This window comes from Argopecten irradians, chromosome 10 (assembly GCF_041381155.1).
Source record: "Argopecten irradians isolate NY chromosome 10, Ai_NY, whole genome shotgun sequence".
In the NCBI taxonomy this organism is placed as follows: Eukaryota; Metazoa; Mollusca; class Bivalvia; order Pectinida; family Pectinidae; genus Argopecten; species Argopecten irradians.
In genome coordinates this window covers 35836093-35852879 of record NC_091143.1, presented here as the reverse complement: position 1 = coordinate 35852879, position 16787 = coordinate 35836093, and the positions used below count along the sequence as shown (strand labels likewise).

Here is a 16787-nt window from a genome sequence, read left to right as displayed (position 1 = left end):
CTCAACTGCTTCGACCTTGACTCACCGCCTTTTCAATATGTATGTTAATAGAGAATGACCGGATTTTTATTCTGACTTTAGAGGCGGTGTCCGCTATGTGTAACTACAATACCTGAGCGGTTTGTCATTTCGCTGACTGACATCGCTCGTTGCGTGCGACCTGATAGGTAAAAATATACACACGGATAACCGCAAAAATATGCAAATGAGACATACATATATTAAATCAAACAATAAAATCTCGTCTGTGAATGAATGCGTCCTGAGAGCGGATTGGCTGCTATGTGGGTGAAGCGGTACGGTTTCTCGCCGTCGACCTACTTTCGGTTGTGGTAATATAAAAAGGCCCGATCAGCTGGGGATCAGCTGTCAGACTTTACCGGCGATTCAGAAGCTAACCACGGCCGGACAAAACATCTAAACAGAATCTGACATATAAATTCTTAAGTTTTTCCAATTCAACTAAAATGGATTCACCATGTTTTAACACAGATATGCTGCAATCGGACCAAGCAGCTAATGTCATTGTTGATATTATCGCCGGCGCAACACGCTACAAGGTAGGTTTTTTTTGTTTACACTTATTTTTCAATGTTTTGATGCAAATACAGTACAGATGTCATACAGTAATGTCATTTTCATCTTTGAAATGTAGTTTGAAATTGTAAAGTGCTAATTATAGCTGTATAGTTATTTCCAAGTCATGATTCAACAATTCTTGGTATACCTAACTCAAGTTAAACAAAAGTTTAAGTAATTATGTAGCGTCTAAATTCTTTTTAACGAAATATCAGAGAAGATATTTTTGCAAAGTATAGATATTTTTACTTTATCAAATTACCAGTATGAACTTAATATCTTTTAAACCAAATGACCTAAAACTTATCTAATAAATTGCTACAAGTGCAAAACTGCACGACGAAAATACACTAAATTACAAAAACATTTTATTTCAAGTTCGGAATTAATTGCTGAAGAAAAAGCCAAATGTATTATATAGCAATGAGCAAAAGTAAGGTAATCTTATGCGAAGTTTTTTATGTGCGGGCATTAACTATTAAACATCAAAGACTTCCATGTAGATATGTGTATGCTGAAGTTTAACTTGCACTCATTCTACCAGCGGGGAAGATCACGAATCGCCCTTAGTATCAAAACATTATCAAAACATTGTATCGTAAGAGTACACAGTTGAAAAGGTAGGTAGTTGTATATGTACCATCGTAACACTTGTGGGATAAAAATTTATGACACGTTTTAAGTAGAGTAAATATTGATGATAAAAATCGAATGATCTCATATCACCTAGGATTACATTATTGTATTATTTCCTGAAACTGTGAATGACACATACCTAATTTCTTGTCAACTACATGAGACGATGCATACTGTATTTATATCTTGTTACAATGCACTTTGTTTGGTAACCTCTTTTCTTTGTATTTATTTGTATTAAGACAATAGGATATCATTTATTCTAAAAATATATTATTACGATACATTAAAAATGAAATAGAATTAGATGATATATCCAATAGCCTTCGTATTGTTTTTGCTATTGTTTTATATGTTTACTTAATTTTTGTTCATTAATTTCCTGAAAACGGTATAAAAATAAAACGATTTATATCTATATATTTTGAACGCTACCTCTCAGACGTATATTGCACACTGAAAATTGTCTATTTTGCTTTTCCAGTGCATATCAGTTTTGAAACAATAGGTTGAGAAAACAGGTTAATGTGCATATAATTTATTAATCTCTTTGCAGATTATGCAACAATGTTTGGAGGCGGGTGTGTTTGATAATCTAGAATCTCACGGGGAACCCTGCACTGCAGATGTGTTTGCCAAGAAGCATAATTATGAACCAAAACTTACCGTAAAACTACTCGATACATTGGTTAGCTTCAAACTCCTCGAGAAACATATCACCAACAAAGGTAAGAGCTTTTATAAACAAATATTAATTTCAAAATGACAGAAAGTGTTGTGTGAACAATCAAATCTAAATAGTAAACAAATATATGATGTGAAAATATTTTTGTCATACTCAGTGTTTTTGGTTATGTTTGTAATTGGATGTTTTTCATGACATAAAAATTATATAATTGTTAACTGCAAGTCTGATGTAAACATTGATTGTTTCCATGAAATATTTTGAATTACGCCACTTTGTTTAGAAAATGACTGTTGATGTATAGTACTTATTTTGGTACTAGTGGGTTCCACAGTTGTTATTGTACTGCCGATGCCTCATCTTCAGAATATATTACTTACTGGCAAAATAAAGTTTCAACTGTCATCGAGTAGGTGCATTTTAACAGGTGGATGTTAACACCTTATAATCTATTGTATGAACCTTTCTAATTAAAAATATTTTTTTTTCAACCAGTCTGTCAACAAACTGAACGTTTATTCAGTATAATGGTGACACCTCAAATAATATTTCTCCAAATTAAGAAAAAATGTCACCAATATGTTTACTTTTAATCGTTGTTATATCAGTACAATTCTGAATTTAAAAAGTGGTTTCTGTTTGTGTATCTCGATGCTATTTTATGTCGAATAATATGAAGTTTTTTCAGTATAATATCATTGAATAATTATTAATGATTGAACACATATACACATCACACTCAGAAGGGGAAATGATCTATTTTGTCAAGACGCAAGTAATTATCTGTATTTCTGCTTGTTATACTCCCCAGTATAACAAAGACAAAAATAACAGTTGCAAATGCACGTAGTAATTCAAATTCAAACATTGCGCGATGTAAACAAAATACTTTTTGCTAAGTTTCATACTAAAGCAACATGATTTAGGGTGTAGAATTAGAATATTCTTTTAATAACAGCATTTTTTGTACCATGTATTAGTGATAAACATGATGACTTGACATTTCTAGCAATGTTGATAATAAATTTTATCTGCAGTAAATAAACAATGGAAATATTTATATTTTGAAAAACATGTTTACGCGTGCTGTAATTTATGCGTTTTAGTTATATCATTTGAATCTTTAGTTGACATATTTTATTTCCTCTGCTATCACCGCCTACACTTTGTGGGGTTTACGCTTTGCAGACTTGCAATGACATCTTACCTCATTATAATGTACATAATAAATGCATAAATAACAGCGACAGACGTCAATGATGAAGTAATTTCATGAATGAAAATGAAAAATCATAACATCCTTTTTGTGTTGTTGTTATTGTTGACTTTCACAAGGCTGTTTCAAACCACTCATGAAAAGAAATTGATTTTAAAATTCACTGTCGTTGTAAAACCGTCGGCTATGAAGCTGGGTGGTATTTGATATAAATAGTACGCATGGCTTCCACTTATAACGGGTTTGACAACAATAAACAATGTCGGGCGGGGATGATGCTTGCGCTGACGATTTTTACCAGCCGCCCGTGACCTTGAATATACAGATGTGGCTAGGTCATGTGTATCGAATGCCGACCACAATCTAGATCATATATCGGGGGAGGGGGGGAGTGTTGTCTGCGTCGTCTGTGTATGATCCTATGTGATCCCATCCCATTATATGCAATTATATAAAGGTTATGTCGACAAGTGGGGCATAGATCACTGCCGATGAAGACAGTCGTGACCCAAATTCGACAGCTACCTATCCCAAACCATATTCATGACTAAACAATTTTATTCATTGTTTTATTACACTGTTAACCACACATAGATTTGTTAAGAAATTTCTGAGGTAGCTTAAACGTAATGCACAACAAAATCAAGTTTTTTTCTTGTAATTGATTACATATCAGAGTAGATGCTGACGTTTGGCTTTGTCGGACCACAAATGTGTAACAGACTTCTATGAAAGATAAAATTACATTTTGGATTTGTATTCATGATTATGAGACACACTGACAGGGGATTAATTGGGTTAGTTTTATTTCTGTATCAGCCTACTTAATAACAGCTACTAGTACGTGCATTTCAAAGTCTATGTTGCATTCGTCATGCATATGAAATAATGCAAGTGTATTTTTGGAGACGTCTATATCGCTTTGTTTCTTATTGTGATAGAGGAACTCACACCTACTTTAAAGTGCTATCTCAATGAAGCATTCTTCATGCTCAGTCACATAATGATGACGACAGTAGATACCCCAGTCGTCTGCGTCTCTAAAACGAGTAAATTAACGCAACGTTTTTATCTTCTCTCTATCTTCCGTGGGTCAAAACATCTTATTCCTTAACCAAAACACGAAAATGTAAATTCTGCTATCTCATTATAGATAATTACTACATAATTTCACAAATAAAATGTTCGCTATGATATAAGTTTATCGCGAAATCGCGAAAATGTCATCCTAGCGACTTGACAGATTAAACAAGACATCGTAGTGACACCATTATGTTTGACATGTACAGTTCATCGTTTTTAGATTACCTTAACTAAAGTACACACAGTCCGATAATACGCACATCAACTTTACTCGTAAAACGACACTCAGATGGTTAACTACGAAAACAAACTATTTACCGCTCGTCACGGTGAATGATTATGTGTGTCACGTCTGGAAAGGCAGACGGTGTCGTCGATAGCAACAAATGTTGACCCGCTTGTTTTGCTCCTCCATAACCGGGTTTATAATGTCATATAAAATTTACGCTAAACAAAGTCTATCTCCAAATTGTTTCCGCTTCGACCTTTCACCAGAATCTGTGTCAGTGCAGTGTATTAGTCTCTGCATTTTTCTCCCATACTAACAGGGCTATCGCACAGTAGCTAGTGAAAAGATAACTCTGTCTTTTATCGGGGCAGGTAAAAGACATCACGCATGCGCGCACTAGACAATGACGTAATGTCAACAATACATGACCATTGTCGAGGACGTGATTAATTTTGACACATGGTAAAGTCCTTGCGATAACGAAGCTATGAAAATCCTCCGAATCAACTGAAATTTCATTATTTTATTATCGGTGGAAAATAATCAAACGGGAGATCTCGAACCTCATGAAAGATTTTGGCGGTCAACACTCGGCAAACCTCCTGCTGACCAGGCATGAAAGATTTATATTACCGTATTCTATCCGATAAGCGCCCATGGCGTTAAAAATTGAAAACGAACGAAAAAGAGCTTAATAAGACAAAATTATTGCATGCATATACAGTTTTTGTCTTTTTATGTCAGGGCAATTGATACTAAGGCATGAAAAGGGGAAGGTGTGCTTATAGGGACACGGACTTTTATATGGTCGGATACGGTAATCTGTGGTTGTGTTTACTGACGTTAATTCATTGACATATGATGATATATTGGAACATTCTATAGCCGATGAACGTTTTAATATGGAAATGCATATTCTTATTTCCATTCCTTCCTCCAACAATATCCGATTTGACATTGTCTTTTAAGAGGTTCATAGTAATGACGCAATACTTTTATTCTAAATACAATGAAGCCAAGTTAGCATACTATCGGCGGAGCCTAATCGAATTAAGCGAACATGAACATGAATGTAAATGGAAAATTATAATCGGGACTAGCAAATATATTTAATTAGAATTAATGTTCGAATTATTCAACTTGACGCAACGAGGTTTAATTTTAGATTGACAGTTTGCTATCTTTTAATTCTATTATTGCTTATCTAGAATTTATGTAAGAATAACAAATTTGGATACAAGTACATGACTTGTAAGGTAGGCTTATGCAATAACCCATGCTATTCGTTTACACTGCGTCAACGTCACATTGTACTGAATAAAATTCCATTCATAATGGCCGTGTTTATTCGCTACCTAAGATTATTGGCAAACACTTCAGAAGTTGACACGTGTCAAGCACATGAAGAATTCGAAAGAGACCAACGGTTCATCGTGCACAATATGTGATATTCCACGAGACTTGCACACAGACCATGAGGTCATCGTAGAAACCGTGTGCTATTCAATTAGCTAGAGAGACCCCCAGGTCATCGTTATCAACCCTTGCATTTCCTTCTGTCGTGAAAAGATAGCAGAGCGTTTGACTGACTTGTGTGGCGACAGTGACCTGTGACCCAGACAATAACATACCACTGTCTGAAAAATGCAGCTGAAGTCTCCAGCCTTTGTCTCTTAATGGGGTAGTCCTGACCTAGACGACGATTATACGATTCAGATGAATTGTAATTGTCTCAATATCCTGTCCAACTGCTGCTTTGTCCGAGATGAAGGTTAACGTACTGTAAGCTATATAATTTCCGCGATGACTTTATTTCAAGTGATCTTGTATGATTATTTATTTTCGCGGTAGCTTTTTTCCACAGCAATTGAAATTATGACTTACAGTGTTATATGATTTACTGCACATGAAATTGAAACGAGTTCGCGGTTGTTAATTTTTGCGAATTTTTCCCACTCAAAATGTCCGAAATTTAATTTCATGCAAAATTGATGTGAATTACAACGCATAATGGGATAATTACATGTAATTGATTTGAAATTCATACTTGAGAAATTCCATCGGTTTGTCCATAAACAAATATATATACTATAGCTAAGGTTACATCATCACATGTGTTTACACATTTCCATCACGGTATTTTTGTGCCCTAAACCATACGTAAATAGTACTAACATCATGTTATTTACTCGTGTAAACGGTGTTGACCCAGTGACTTTAGTTAGACAATGCGATTCTTTTACTGGAGAACTTTGTAGGTCATTACGTGTTAGGGAATAAATGGGTCGAACATTGCTATGATTCTGTGTTAACATTGGACCTTTTTGTAATCATGTCAAGGGTTATTGTGACATTGTGTTTGTTGAATACACCTAAACATCACGACTGTTGAATACACCTAAAGCACTACGACTGTTGAATATACCAAAAACATCAAGACTTTTGAATACATCTAAAGCACCATGACTGTTGAATACACCTATAACATCACAACTGTTGAATATACCTTAAACGCCACGACTGTTGAAAATACCCACTGCTGGTGAATAAACCTCGACGATTCTTCATTTGTTGCAACTCTGTAAAGCTGATACATCAACACATGTAGCAATTGTAGCTAAATACTTCATTACTTAGATATTTGAAATGAAATGGTGTCATTTATCTTCCATTTAAGTCAAAGTTGATAGAAATGTAGACCAAATCAAGTTAAGCTGCACAAGAGTCACATTTTATGCACTGTAGAATTGAGAACTGACACTTTTATTGGAAACACATACTTAACAGTATTGAATATTTTCAAATCTCAACTGGCACTTATCACATTCTATGCCCATTACATTGCTACAACGTGTTAATGTTAAAACGGCGAGCATATTACAGTTAGTTTGGTAAATATGGAGTACTGCTATCTAGAAAGGGTATTTTTGTAAAAGAGAAACTCGGGCAAGTGTCTAACCTAGCATTCTAAATATGATAATTGCCACTGTTATTGGAACCAAATAATTGACGGCAAAACATTTTCATCCTTGAAAGAAATAATTTTTATCATTCTATACACAAAACATTGTGAGTGCAATTTGATGTACCACTGTCCAGAAATGGTACATACATAAACGAGAAACTTTGGTAATAATGCTAATGGTTTGATTCCAGGTCAATCCACATATAAGAACACACCAGGGACCTCCAAATACCTAACACGTTCACGGAAGCCAACACTGATAGGACTTTCCATGATGGAGAGTAGCTTCATTCTTCCGTTACTAGATAAATTCCCAACTTTCCTCCAAGCTGGTAAGTTTTAGCCACAGAAAAAGGAATGGATATCGATTTGATAATAAGATATTTTCAGCGAGATAATTTTAAAAGGTATTAAAAGTTGAAAAAAAAAACACCTTACATATCCAATATCACGAAAGAATTTGACAGTCAACACTCTGCAAGCATTTTGATTTGTTTACATGGTCTTATGTTATGATGTTCACACAACATTTATGCTTAAACTGTATGTATTATTATTATTATTATTATGATTTATTTATAGGTCAACCAAATCTCGATATGAACAAGAACAACATCGAAACTGATAATGGTAAACTACCACCGGAATCAGCTAAAGTGCAACCAAAAGCTCTGACTAAACCCCAACTCATAGAGAACAACACAAAACCACAGATGCCTGACAAAATGCCAAATAACTTACCAAAAATGAACAACGTGATGCCAAACGCTATGCCATGTATGCCTGTGATGCCTGAAATGATGCCTGCAAAGATGCCAGAAGGTGTCATACCTTCCGCGATCGACATGAAGAAAAAACCTCTTATAGACAATAACGCCATGGCGGGCATGATGCATGTGAAGATGATGAGCGCGTATGATGGATTTTCAGGACCATGCACGACTGCCCTGGCGCGAGCATTTGACCTCAGCACGCACAGAGAAGCAGTAGACCTTGGAGGTAGGTAGTCCTGAATCTAGAACAAAAAATGTTATCCTAAATTTACTCATTAAAATTTTTTTGGGTGTACTTTTATCAACTGTCGAGGTTTTCATGTCTATTAAAAGCTTAACTTTGTAGCTTTAAAATGTCGTGTATGTTATATATCCCATTATGAAGATTGACAACATACAGAGTAATATAAAAATATACTATTCAGTTGATCAGATCTTCACTGTGTTCTCATATCTATTTTGATATCTAAATAATAATTGTATTATCCCTTTACGAATGTTTATAGCTTTTCTATAATTGATTATTCACGTGTTATGAAAAGAAGCCTTTACGTAGCGATTCATGCGTTGGCACTGAGTGTAGGTAAATAATTTGGCTTTGTATGTCAAGGACATAGCTTTGGTGATTGTTTTGTCTCGTCAACAAAAGAAATATCAAAAACTACGATCTGGAATTTACATCCTAGTATTTAACCCCGAATAACAAACTGATAATTCCAAAACATTACTACGATATATTTACTGTGAACACACATAAAAAGCATGATTTAGTGGTTCTAATCCCCGCCCATTCGAGATCAGCCAAGGTCATGCATGACAGTGCGTTAGAGGTAAAATAAGCTATCACCTGACGACTATGACGTCATAGACAGCGAACATAAGATGTCTGGTGATTGCAGGTGACAAAATCCCGATAAACACGCGTGTTTATACGATACCAGGTCTACTATTGTTTGTGTTGTTAAATAGACTAATATATACACAGCGTATTATGTCATAGATTGTATCTATTATTAAAAACACATGTCATTGTCCTGTATATATTTGATTTTTACATAAACAGTTTGTTTACGAAATATTTTGTATCTTAAATTTAAACATCTTATATTTCACGAGAAGGTCAATGAGGTTTTTTTATTTCATGTATTTATTTCATTTAATTCATTTTATTTTTTACTAAAATATTAATATTTTTTATTTAATTTTACCACAAGAAACGTGTAAGGTATACACTAACATACAAACAATATTCAATCATTAAACAATATTATTTAATAAATATTAGTTTGCATATTATTTTTCAATTTACAATACACTATACATTTTAAGCTGTCATCAAAATTGTTGTTAGAAACGACTGTTTTATCCAATTTCAGGTGGATCAGGCCAAATCTCATTTGAACTCTCGCGAGAGTATCCAAATATGGAAATAACGGTATTTGATCTCCCACAAGTCTCACAGATGGCAGAAAAACTTCAGCCTGCTAGCACCAAGGACAGGGTCTCCTTTAAATCAGGTAGTTATAATCAAAACATTTATTAGACGTAGTAAAAATCATTAACGTGCATAAATACCGTATTTGCATATTACAGAGTTATCTGCCCTTGCCTTGGTAGGTAATGATTGTGACGTCATGACTTTGCGAGTCTTACGTCATACTTTTCAGAGAAACGTGAATTGTACTCACAAAAACATTACGTCATTATGGATACCTACTCGCAAGGGAGGCAACTCTGTATTATGCAAAGACGGAATAAGCATGCATACAACTTAAAGTTTAACTGTTAATTACTTTGGATACTACACCATTAAAATTGAAATTTGAATAGTAATGCCAAATAAATCTGCTATGTTTACGTAGCGTCAAGGACTCCGTGTTTTAGGCACCTTTGGAATATACTGGTTTTATCGCCTACGTAACTCAACCTATTGCAACACTAATGTCTTATCAACTATATACAGTGTTGACAATGTAAATACAGGATATCGGTTATTATATTTGTATATATGTGTTTGATTGCAGGAAATTTCTTAGAAGATGACATCCCTTCAGGAGATCTTTATATCCTGAGTCACATCGTCCACATGTGGAATTCACAGTCCCTCGACCAAATACTCACAAAAGTCTACGCCAGTTTGCCAGCTGGTAAGATATTCGTTACATCTAATTATTTCTTAAAATGATGTTGGATCTTTTAGTACTCTGATCTGTGTTGTTGTGTGTCATCACTTTATTTTCATATCATATTGTTACTAAAAGGTTGCTTACTTCTCTGAAATGCCTGGTCCTAATATCTATTTATTTCATTCAGGCAGTTTTGTCTAATTATACGTTATTCCGCTTACTTTTATAATTAAATTAATAACCCAATCGTTATCTTTTGAAATATTATTTAAAACTATCCAAACGAGAAGCAATTTAAAAAAAAAATATCATATTTCTTTTTGTTATATTAACTCACTTATAATAAATCATCTTGTGTGTTAAATTTTCTTTACAGGTGGTAGCATGCTTGTCCTTGAAAAAGTGCTTAATGAAGATAGAGATGGACCAGAAATGGCAATCACTAACGACCTGCTTATGACAATCATGTCAAAAGGCCAGGAAAGAACAGCGACAGAATATCAGAATATATTTGCCAAATATGGTTTCATCAATTTCCAAGTTAGGACTTTGGAAGGAACGAACTATTTTGATGCAATGCTCATGAAGAAGCCATTTTGAACACTACGCTGCAGATATCATTGACCACACGTCTATTAGCTGTGAATGAACACCAATTCCGCATTTGCATGTATTACAGAGTTATGGGTCTTTGTGGTTAGGTATAGATTGTGACGTCATGTATTTGCGAGCGTAACGTCATTCTTTTCTAAGACAACGACTTGAGTTTTGCCCACAAACTGATGACGTCACAATGAATACATACCCGCAAGGGAGGCAACTCTGTAATATGCAAAGACGGTATGTTGTCAGGATCTCATTGATTGCAGAATTTTTTTTCATTTCAAGGATGGATGACAGTGCAGCTTTGTTCTGACCAAAAACAAAGTTTTAGTGATTGAAAACTCTTGTGCAATGTTTAATACCAATTTGACAACGGAGTTAGAGAAATGTTTTTACATTGTATTTTTTTTAGTTATAAACACTATATTAACATGTGTATCTATGTAAGAATGTACCTGGTAAATATATTGTTTTTATATTAAATGGATATTGATTTGCCATATACCTAGGCCAGCTGTCCAAATTATATAACAGCATATTTATTAGGTATTGATTCAAAATATTTTCATTATATAATTTTATATTATAACATTATATAGTTTTATGTTATATAATTATATAATTTTATATTAAATCATTATATAATTGTATATTATATTATTATATAGTTTTATTTTATATAATTATAAATTCATATTTTATAAGGATGCGGATATTATAACATAAAGTGACCCAATATCCATGTATTAATTACCAATTGATATCTTTTGTTATTTTTAATTAGCTATTGATGTTTGCTTTAGAAGTCTCTTTTGTACCAGTGTGATACAAAAATTAACGCAACCATAAGTCTGAAGACATACACTTTACAAAGTATTATAGATGTGAACTTAACCACTTGCCCTCGACTGATAGCTTTTGAGACCTACTTTGTTGAACGAGTATCGATATAGATCGGTGGTTTTCTCTGGTTACTCTTAGTTCTTTCCACTTAGACATAACGTGCCTTTAATTTAACAAACGATACAGAGATATGGAGTACTTGTATCCCTAATTAATATTTGTAGAATTTATATTCACGTATAAGATTATCAATCTGCTATTGTTTTGTGAACGAATGCATTTACAACAAGGTAATATACGTACTGTTTTTTTACAGTACACCTGTTTAACTAAACGTTTATTTTTGTGTAAAATGAAATAAGTTACTATTATGATAGTTTTAAAACAGAAACCTTATAATCGGGTTTAGAGTCTCAGAAAAGGAAATATATAAAATATCTTACAGACCTTTGCAAGAAAACTCTATAACGAATTAACTATGAACTGATATTTTAAAAGTAAGGTATTAAGAACTTTAGGAAATTATCATTTAATGCAAGCTCGATTGCAAAGGAGAAATTATAAATTATTAGTACTATAACTAGTTTTTAGGTACTAAATATATCTAATGGTTATTTCGCAAACACGTTATCTAAAATTTACAACTTGTAAACCATTATCATTTAAGCTTTTTGTTAAAATTTGTAAACCATTCGGTGCATGCTATTTCGTCGGTAGATGAGACAGAATTATCTGTATTTAAAGGAAAAAGTCATTAATATCCTGTGAAAAAAGTATGCGCAAAAAGTAATGACATAAGAGTATTACCTGTTCCATATATTGCTAACTCAGTATAACAAATGTAGTGTATTTGTTAGTGTGATACGTGGTAATTGTGTTGTACAATGTATATGCATAATGGTGTTTTTTTACAAACCAAGAACCTAAAGATAAAAAGATACTAAAATTACTCATCATTTCAGTTAAGATTATTGAGTAGATATGCCGGTGGAAGATTTTGTTTATTAAGCACCATATGCTTCATCACATGTTTATATTTACAATGATAATAATCCATTGATAAGGCTGAGGCATTAATACTATTACAAAATTTGTTTATTATTTTTCATTTAATGTGATAAATTAACGTTTTCTATGAAAAATATTACTTATAACATTTTATTTCTCTCATGTGCTTTACAAAAATAACAAGTCTGACTTAAGTGCTTTAAAATGACAAATACATTGTTGACCAAATCCCTAACAGCAGCCTATACAGAAGAGATTTATTCGATTCGTTTATACAATGTTTCGAATGCCTGACGACCAATGCGTTTTGTTTTGATAAAATAAGATCGTGAAAAAAAAATTGAAAAAAAAAATATATTAAAATTATACGAACGATAGAACAATAAATTTTCTACCTCATTAGGTACTGAGTTGAGGAATGACACAAAAATTTACTAAATCCCAGGGACTTTTACTAAGAATTTCTTTAATAAACCACGTTACCTCGCACATTAATTTCAATCTTAATTGTTCAGATGACAGCGATATTACGTGACTTTAGTTCTTTTAAATGAATCGTTCCCTCTTTGTGAGGACATTTTATACGTAATATCCTATAAATTCTTAATAAAATCTTGCTTTAAACAATAAAAAGTTCTATAAAGAGGAATGTTTTGAGCGATTTCATGTATTCTTTAAATAATCATCTTTAAAAAAGGATCAAATTTTCAGCTGAACACAAAATGATTAAATATTCAAAATGCTTGAAGGTTTTCATTGTAACAGATTAAAATTAAACATCAGTTAGAGATTTAATGGTTAAATGCGAAGTGAAAGATTAGGACCATTCTTTTTTACGAATTTCAACAGAATACATAGTAGATCCAAAAATAGATTTTGCTTTTAAAGGGAACAAGTATGAGATTCATCAGCAGTGAAATAAATTATAGAAATACAATTATTTTAATACAATGCATAAAGTGGATATTGGTTAAAATTTAATGTCAGATATCCTAATTAGTTTATTAATTAATTATGTCTTTGTACCTTTGTTAGCATCATTACTATGTTCTTTCTATTATTTATACTATGAAGACTTTTTTTCTCTACAAATAATAAATTTCACAAAGAGTATGTATTTGTTTTTTTTGTCATTTCGATTGCAGGACAAATCAGACGCAATGGGACAAAGCGACAAGATTGGTATAGAAAGTCGTTAAGAAATAATGGGTTGTCTATCAATGCTTATCGAGTTACATTTTAAAGTATAAATATTTGTTTTCGCTATATAAATAGTTCTAATTTTCATTATTCACATATGGACGTGTAGAAAATGCAAAATTGGTATGTGAAATCAATAGAAATATATTTTGCAATGCGTTGTCCATCTGTACACTTTAGAGTTATAATTAAATTTGTAAATTAAAATGTCATTTCTATTCCTAAATCGTACACATTTATGCATTTCAAACACAATAAGCTATAATCGTCGTGCTATGATTACTTCCGAGTATGACTAGGAGAAATTACTTTCTAAGACCTCGTTGGACGAATTCTTCAAAATATTTGCAAATAAAATTAGAGTGACTAGTGAATGGTTCTCAGGTGACAAATTTACAACTTTTTAATGACCGTTTTATGAAGTAGACGACAATTCGAGTTCAAATTGCATTAATGAATTTACAATAACCTTAAATGGGATATTACAATTAGTTACACCAAATGCAGGATTACAATTGGTGAAAAATGAGGAGCTCTACAAGAACATCGAACAAGGAGTCAATTGATGCGACAAAACGGAAAGACAGTTGCGTTAAAATAAACAAATACTAAAACGTATACAGTATATATATATATGATACCGAATTGACATCTCAGGTAATATATCCTCAAGGATGCCGAAAAAAGATAAATAAAAATGTGATTCTACTATGTTTGTAAAAGATTATATGAAGGAGTTGGGTGATGCAAATCAATTTTGCTAATTTACCAATCAGTTTCCTTTTAACCTTTTTGTGTGGAAATAACGGTACTAATTGATATTATATATGAGGTGCTTTTCCGGTATTTTCATTGACTAATGCACTGGATGTCGATATTAAGCATATTACTTTCTAGAAACATCAATTCAATATTGCTACGGCTATTACCGTTATTGCGACCATATAACCGAAGCAATATCTTTATTGTGATATCACAATATCGTGACATTGGAATCTGTATTCATGTCATTCTAAATGCATTTATTCATTATTTCACATAGCAAATAATGCAGCTTACTACTTTTATTCTAAACAATTACCATATATTATGATAAAAAAACCATGGTCAATATGCTGCACCATGGTGGAATATAAAATAATGACCTCAAACTACGCCCTCGGTTATAATATAGGTCTACCAGGGTTGTGCAACATTATATTGACACCAATAAAGGTCAAAGACTGATAAATACAGATTTTCCTTATATATCTAATTCATGTTAGTCATCAACTTGACGAAATAAATGTATCAGAAATAGTAGCACTGACATAAACGCTGTGCGTATTAGGGGCCTCTATTTAACGAGAAACTCTATATTTAGTATATATTATACGTACTAATGGTCAGGTGAGAAGTCAAAAGGACAGATTACAGTATACATAACAGAGCGGAATTCGGCGAGTCACGTGTTATTGCACGTGAGGTGAAAAGGGTAAAACGAGTCAATATTATTAATGTAAGCATTATTACTAACACATTGTTAGTTATGTGTTTAACAGTTTTTGTTTAGTATAGGTAATGAAGATAACTAATCATTTCATCCATCCATTCTATGTATAGTGCGTGTCAGATGTAGGCTATCGTTTAAAGATGCTCCACCGCTGACAGATGATTGGTTTTTCTCTACCTAAAACAGGAGCAGAAGAAAAGATATTTCGCTATAGTTACAAAAGTTACTTACTTTACAACATTACCACCATAAAAAAGTTTGACCTTCAAATTTTAATACAAATAAAAAAATGTTAAAGATGCTTCACCGCCGATAGTTTACATGTCTAATTAACACAAAAATTATTTAAAATAATCTATTTTCTTTCGGTGCTTGAGCATTCAGTACAGCATTTCATATAGGACATAGTACCATGGATTGTTTTGAGGATGCAATTCATATTTTCAATATTTTATCTTGAAGTAAAATAAGAAGCTCAATTTTTTCATTGATGGTAATGGTATAAAGTTAGTAATTTTTTAACTGAAGAAAATAACTAAGTCGTCTGTTCTTGATTTTGATAGAGAAAAATTACCATTTGTCAGCGATGGAGCGTCATTAAAAATAATTAATTGCGCCCCGAAAAAAATCCGTGGCAATATATCCGTCAATTACCTTGTATTCACGTATACAACATTTTAAAACATTATTATTTTCAACAGATTCGCGACATCATTAATTAATATAATAATAATATAAAAATGAAATAATAATAATAAAAATATAATAATTAATCAATGGTTTGTGTTCGAGATTCCGAAAGAAATTACATGAAAACTTGTATTTTTACAAAAAAAAAAAAAAAAAAAAAATAGAGTAGGCCTTATACTAATCAAACGGCCCATTTCAAGTCTCATCTAATCTCTAACATTATGTTTCTCATTCGGTTCATTCTATCATTAACAAATTTTATGTCTTGAAACAACAAAGAACAAACTATAAAAATTATCATTCAAACGTCACGTTGATCACGAGGAGGAATATTACTGCATAGTTGTTAATTTTCGCGGGAGTAAAATCTCGCAATTTACTCATTTGGGCTCATTCGCAGGATGTTTATATTTCGTGAACTATCTTTCTAGCCTTTTGAAGCTTTATTCATACGACGGGCTGAAATATGTGAAGCCATAATTTTGATAAATTTCGCGATCGCGATTTTTTTAAATCCACGCATTTAGCGAAATTAGAGCCCCACGAACATTTGCAACTATACGGTTTATTTGAGACAATTACACAGTACCGAAAAAAGATGACCAGACGTTTCGGAGGAATAAGAGCTGCTACATCAATCAATCATGTATATACTAAAG

At 32.6% G+C, this 16787-nt stretch overlaps 1 protein-coding gene across 1 annotated transcript; it reads left to right on the top strand.

Annotated features, from left to right (window-relative positions):
- The first annotated feature begins 352 nt into the window (after positions 1-352).
- LOC138333764 (acetylserotonin O-methyltransferase-like) lies at positions 353-13859 on the top strand. The gene is made up of 7 exons (XM_069282336.1): positions 353-560; positions 1772-1943; positions 7585-7725; positions 7976-8392; positions 9543-9683; positions 10191-10313; positions 10669-13859. Exons 1-7 carry the CDS (start codon positions 468-470, stop codon positions 10890-10892), a joined length of 1311 nt encoding a protein of 436 aa, XP_069138437.1. The 5' UTR covers positions 353-467; the 3' UTR covers positions 10893-13859.
- The last annotated feature ends 2928 nt before the right edge of the window (positions 13860-16787 follow it).

Coding starts and splice junctions, on each gene's coding strand:
- LOC138333764 (XM_069282336.1), top strand. CDS start 468: ATGGATTCACCATGTTTTAACACAGATATGCTGCAATCGGACCAAGCA. Junction 1,944..7,584: donor GAAACATATCACCAACAAAG/GTAAGAGCTTTT, acceptor GTTTGATTCCAG/GTCAATCCACATATAAGAAC. Junction 9,684..10,190: donor CAGGGTCTCCTTTAAATCAG/GTAGTTATAATC, acceptor GTTTGATTGCAG/GAAATTTCTTAGAAGATGAC.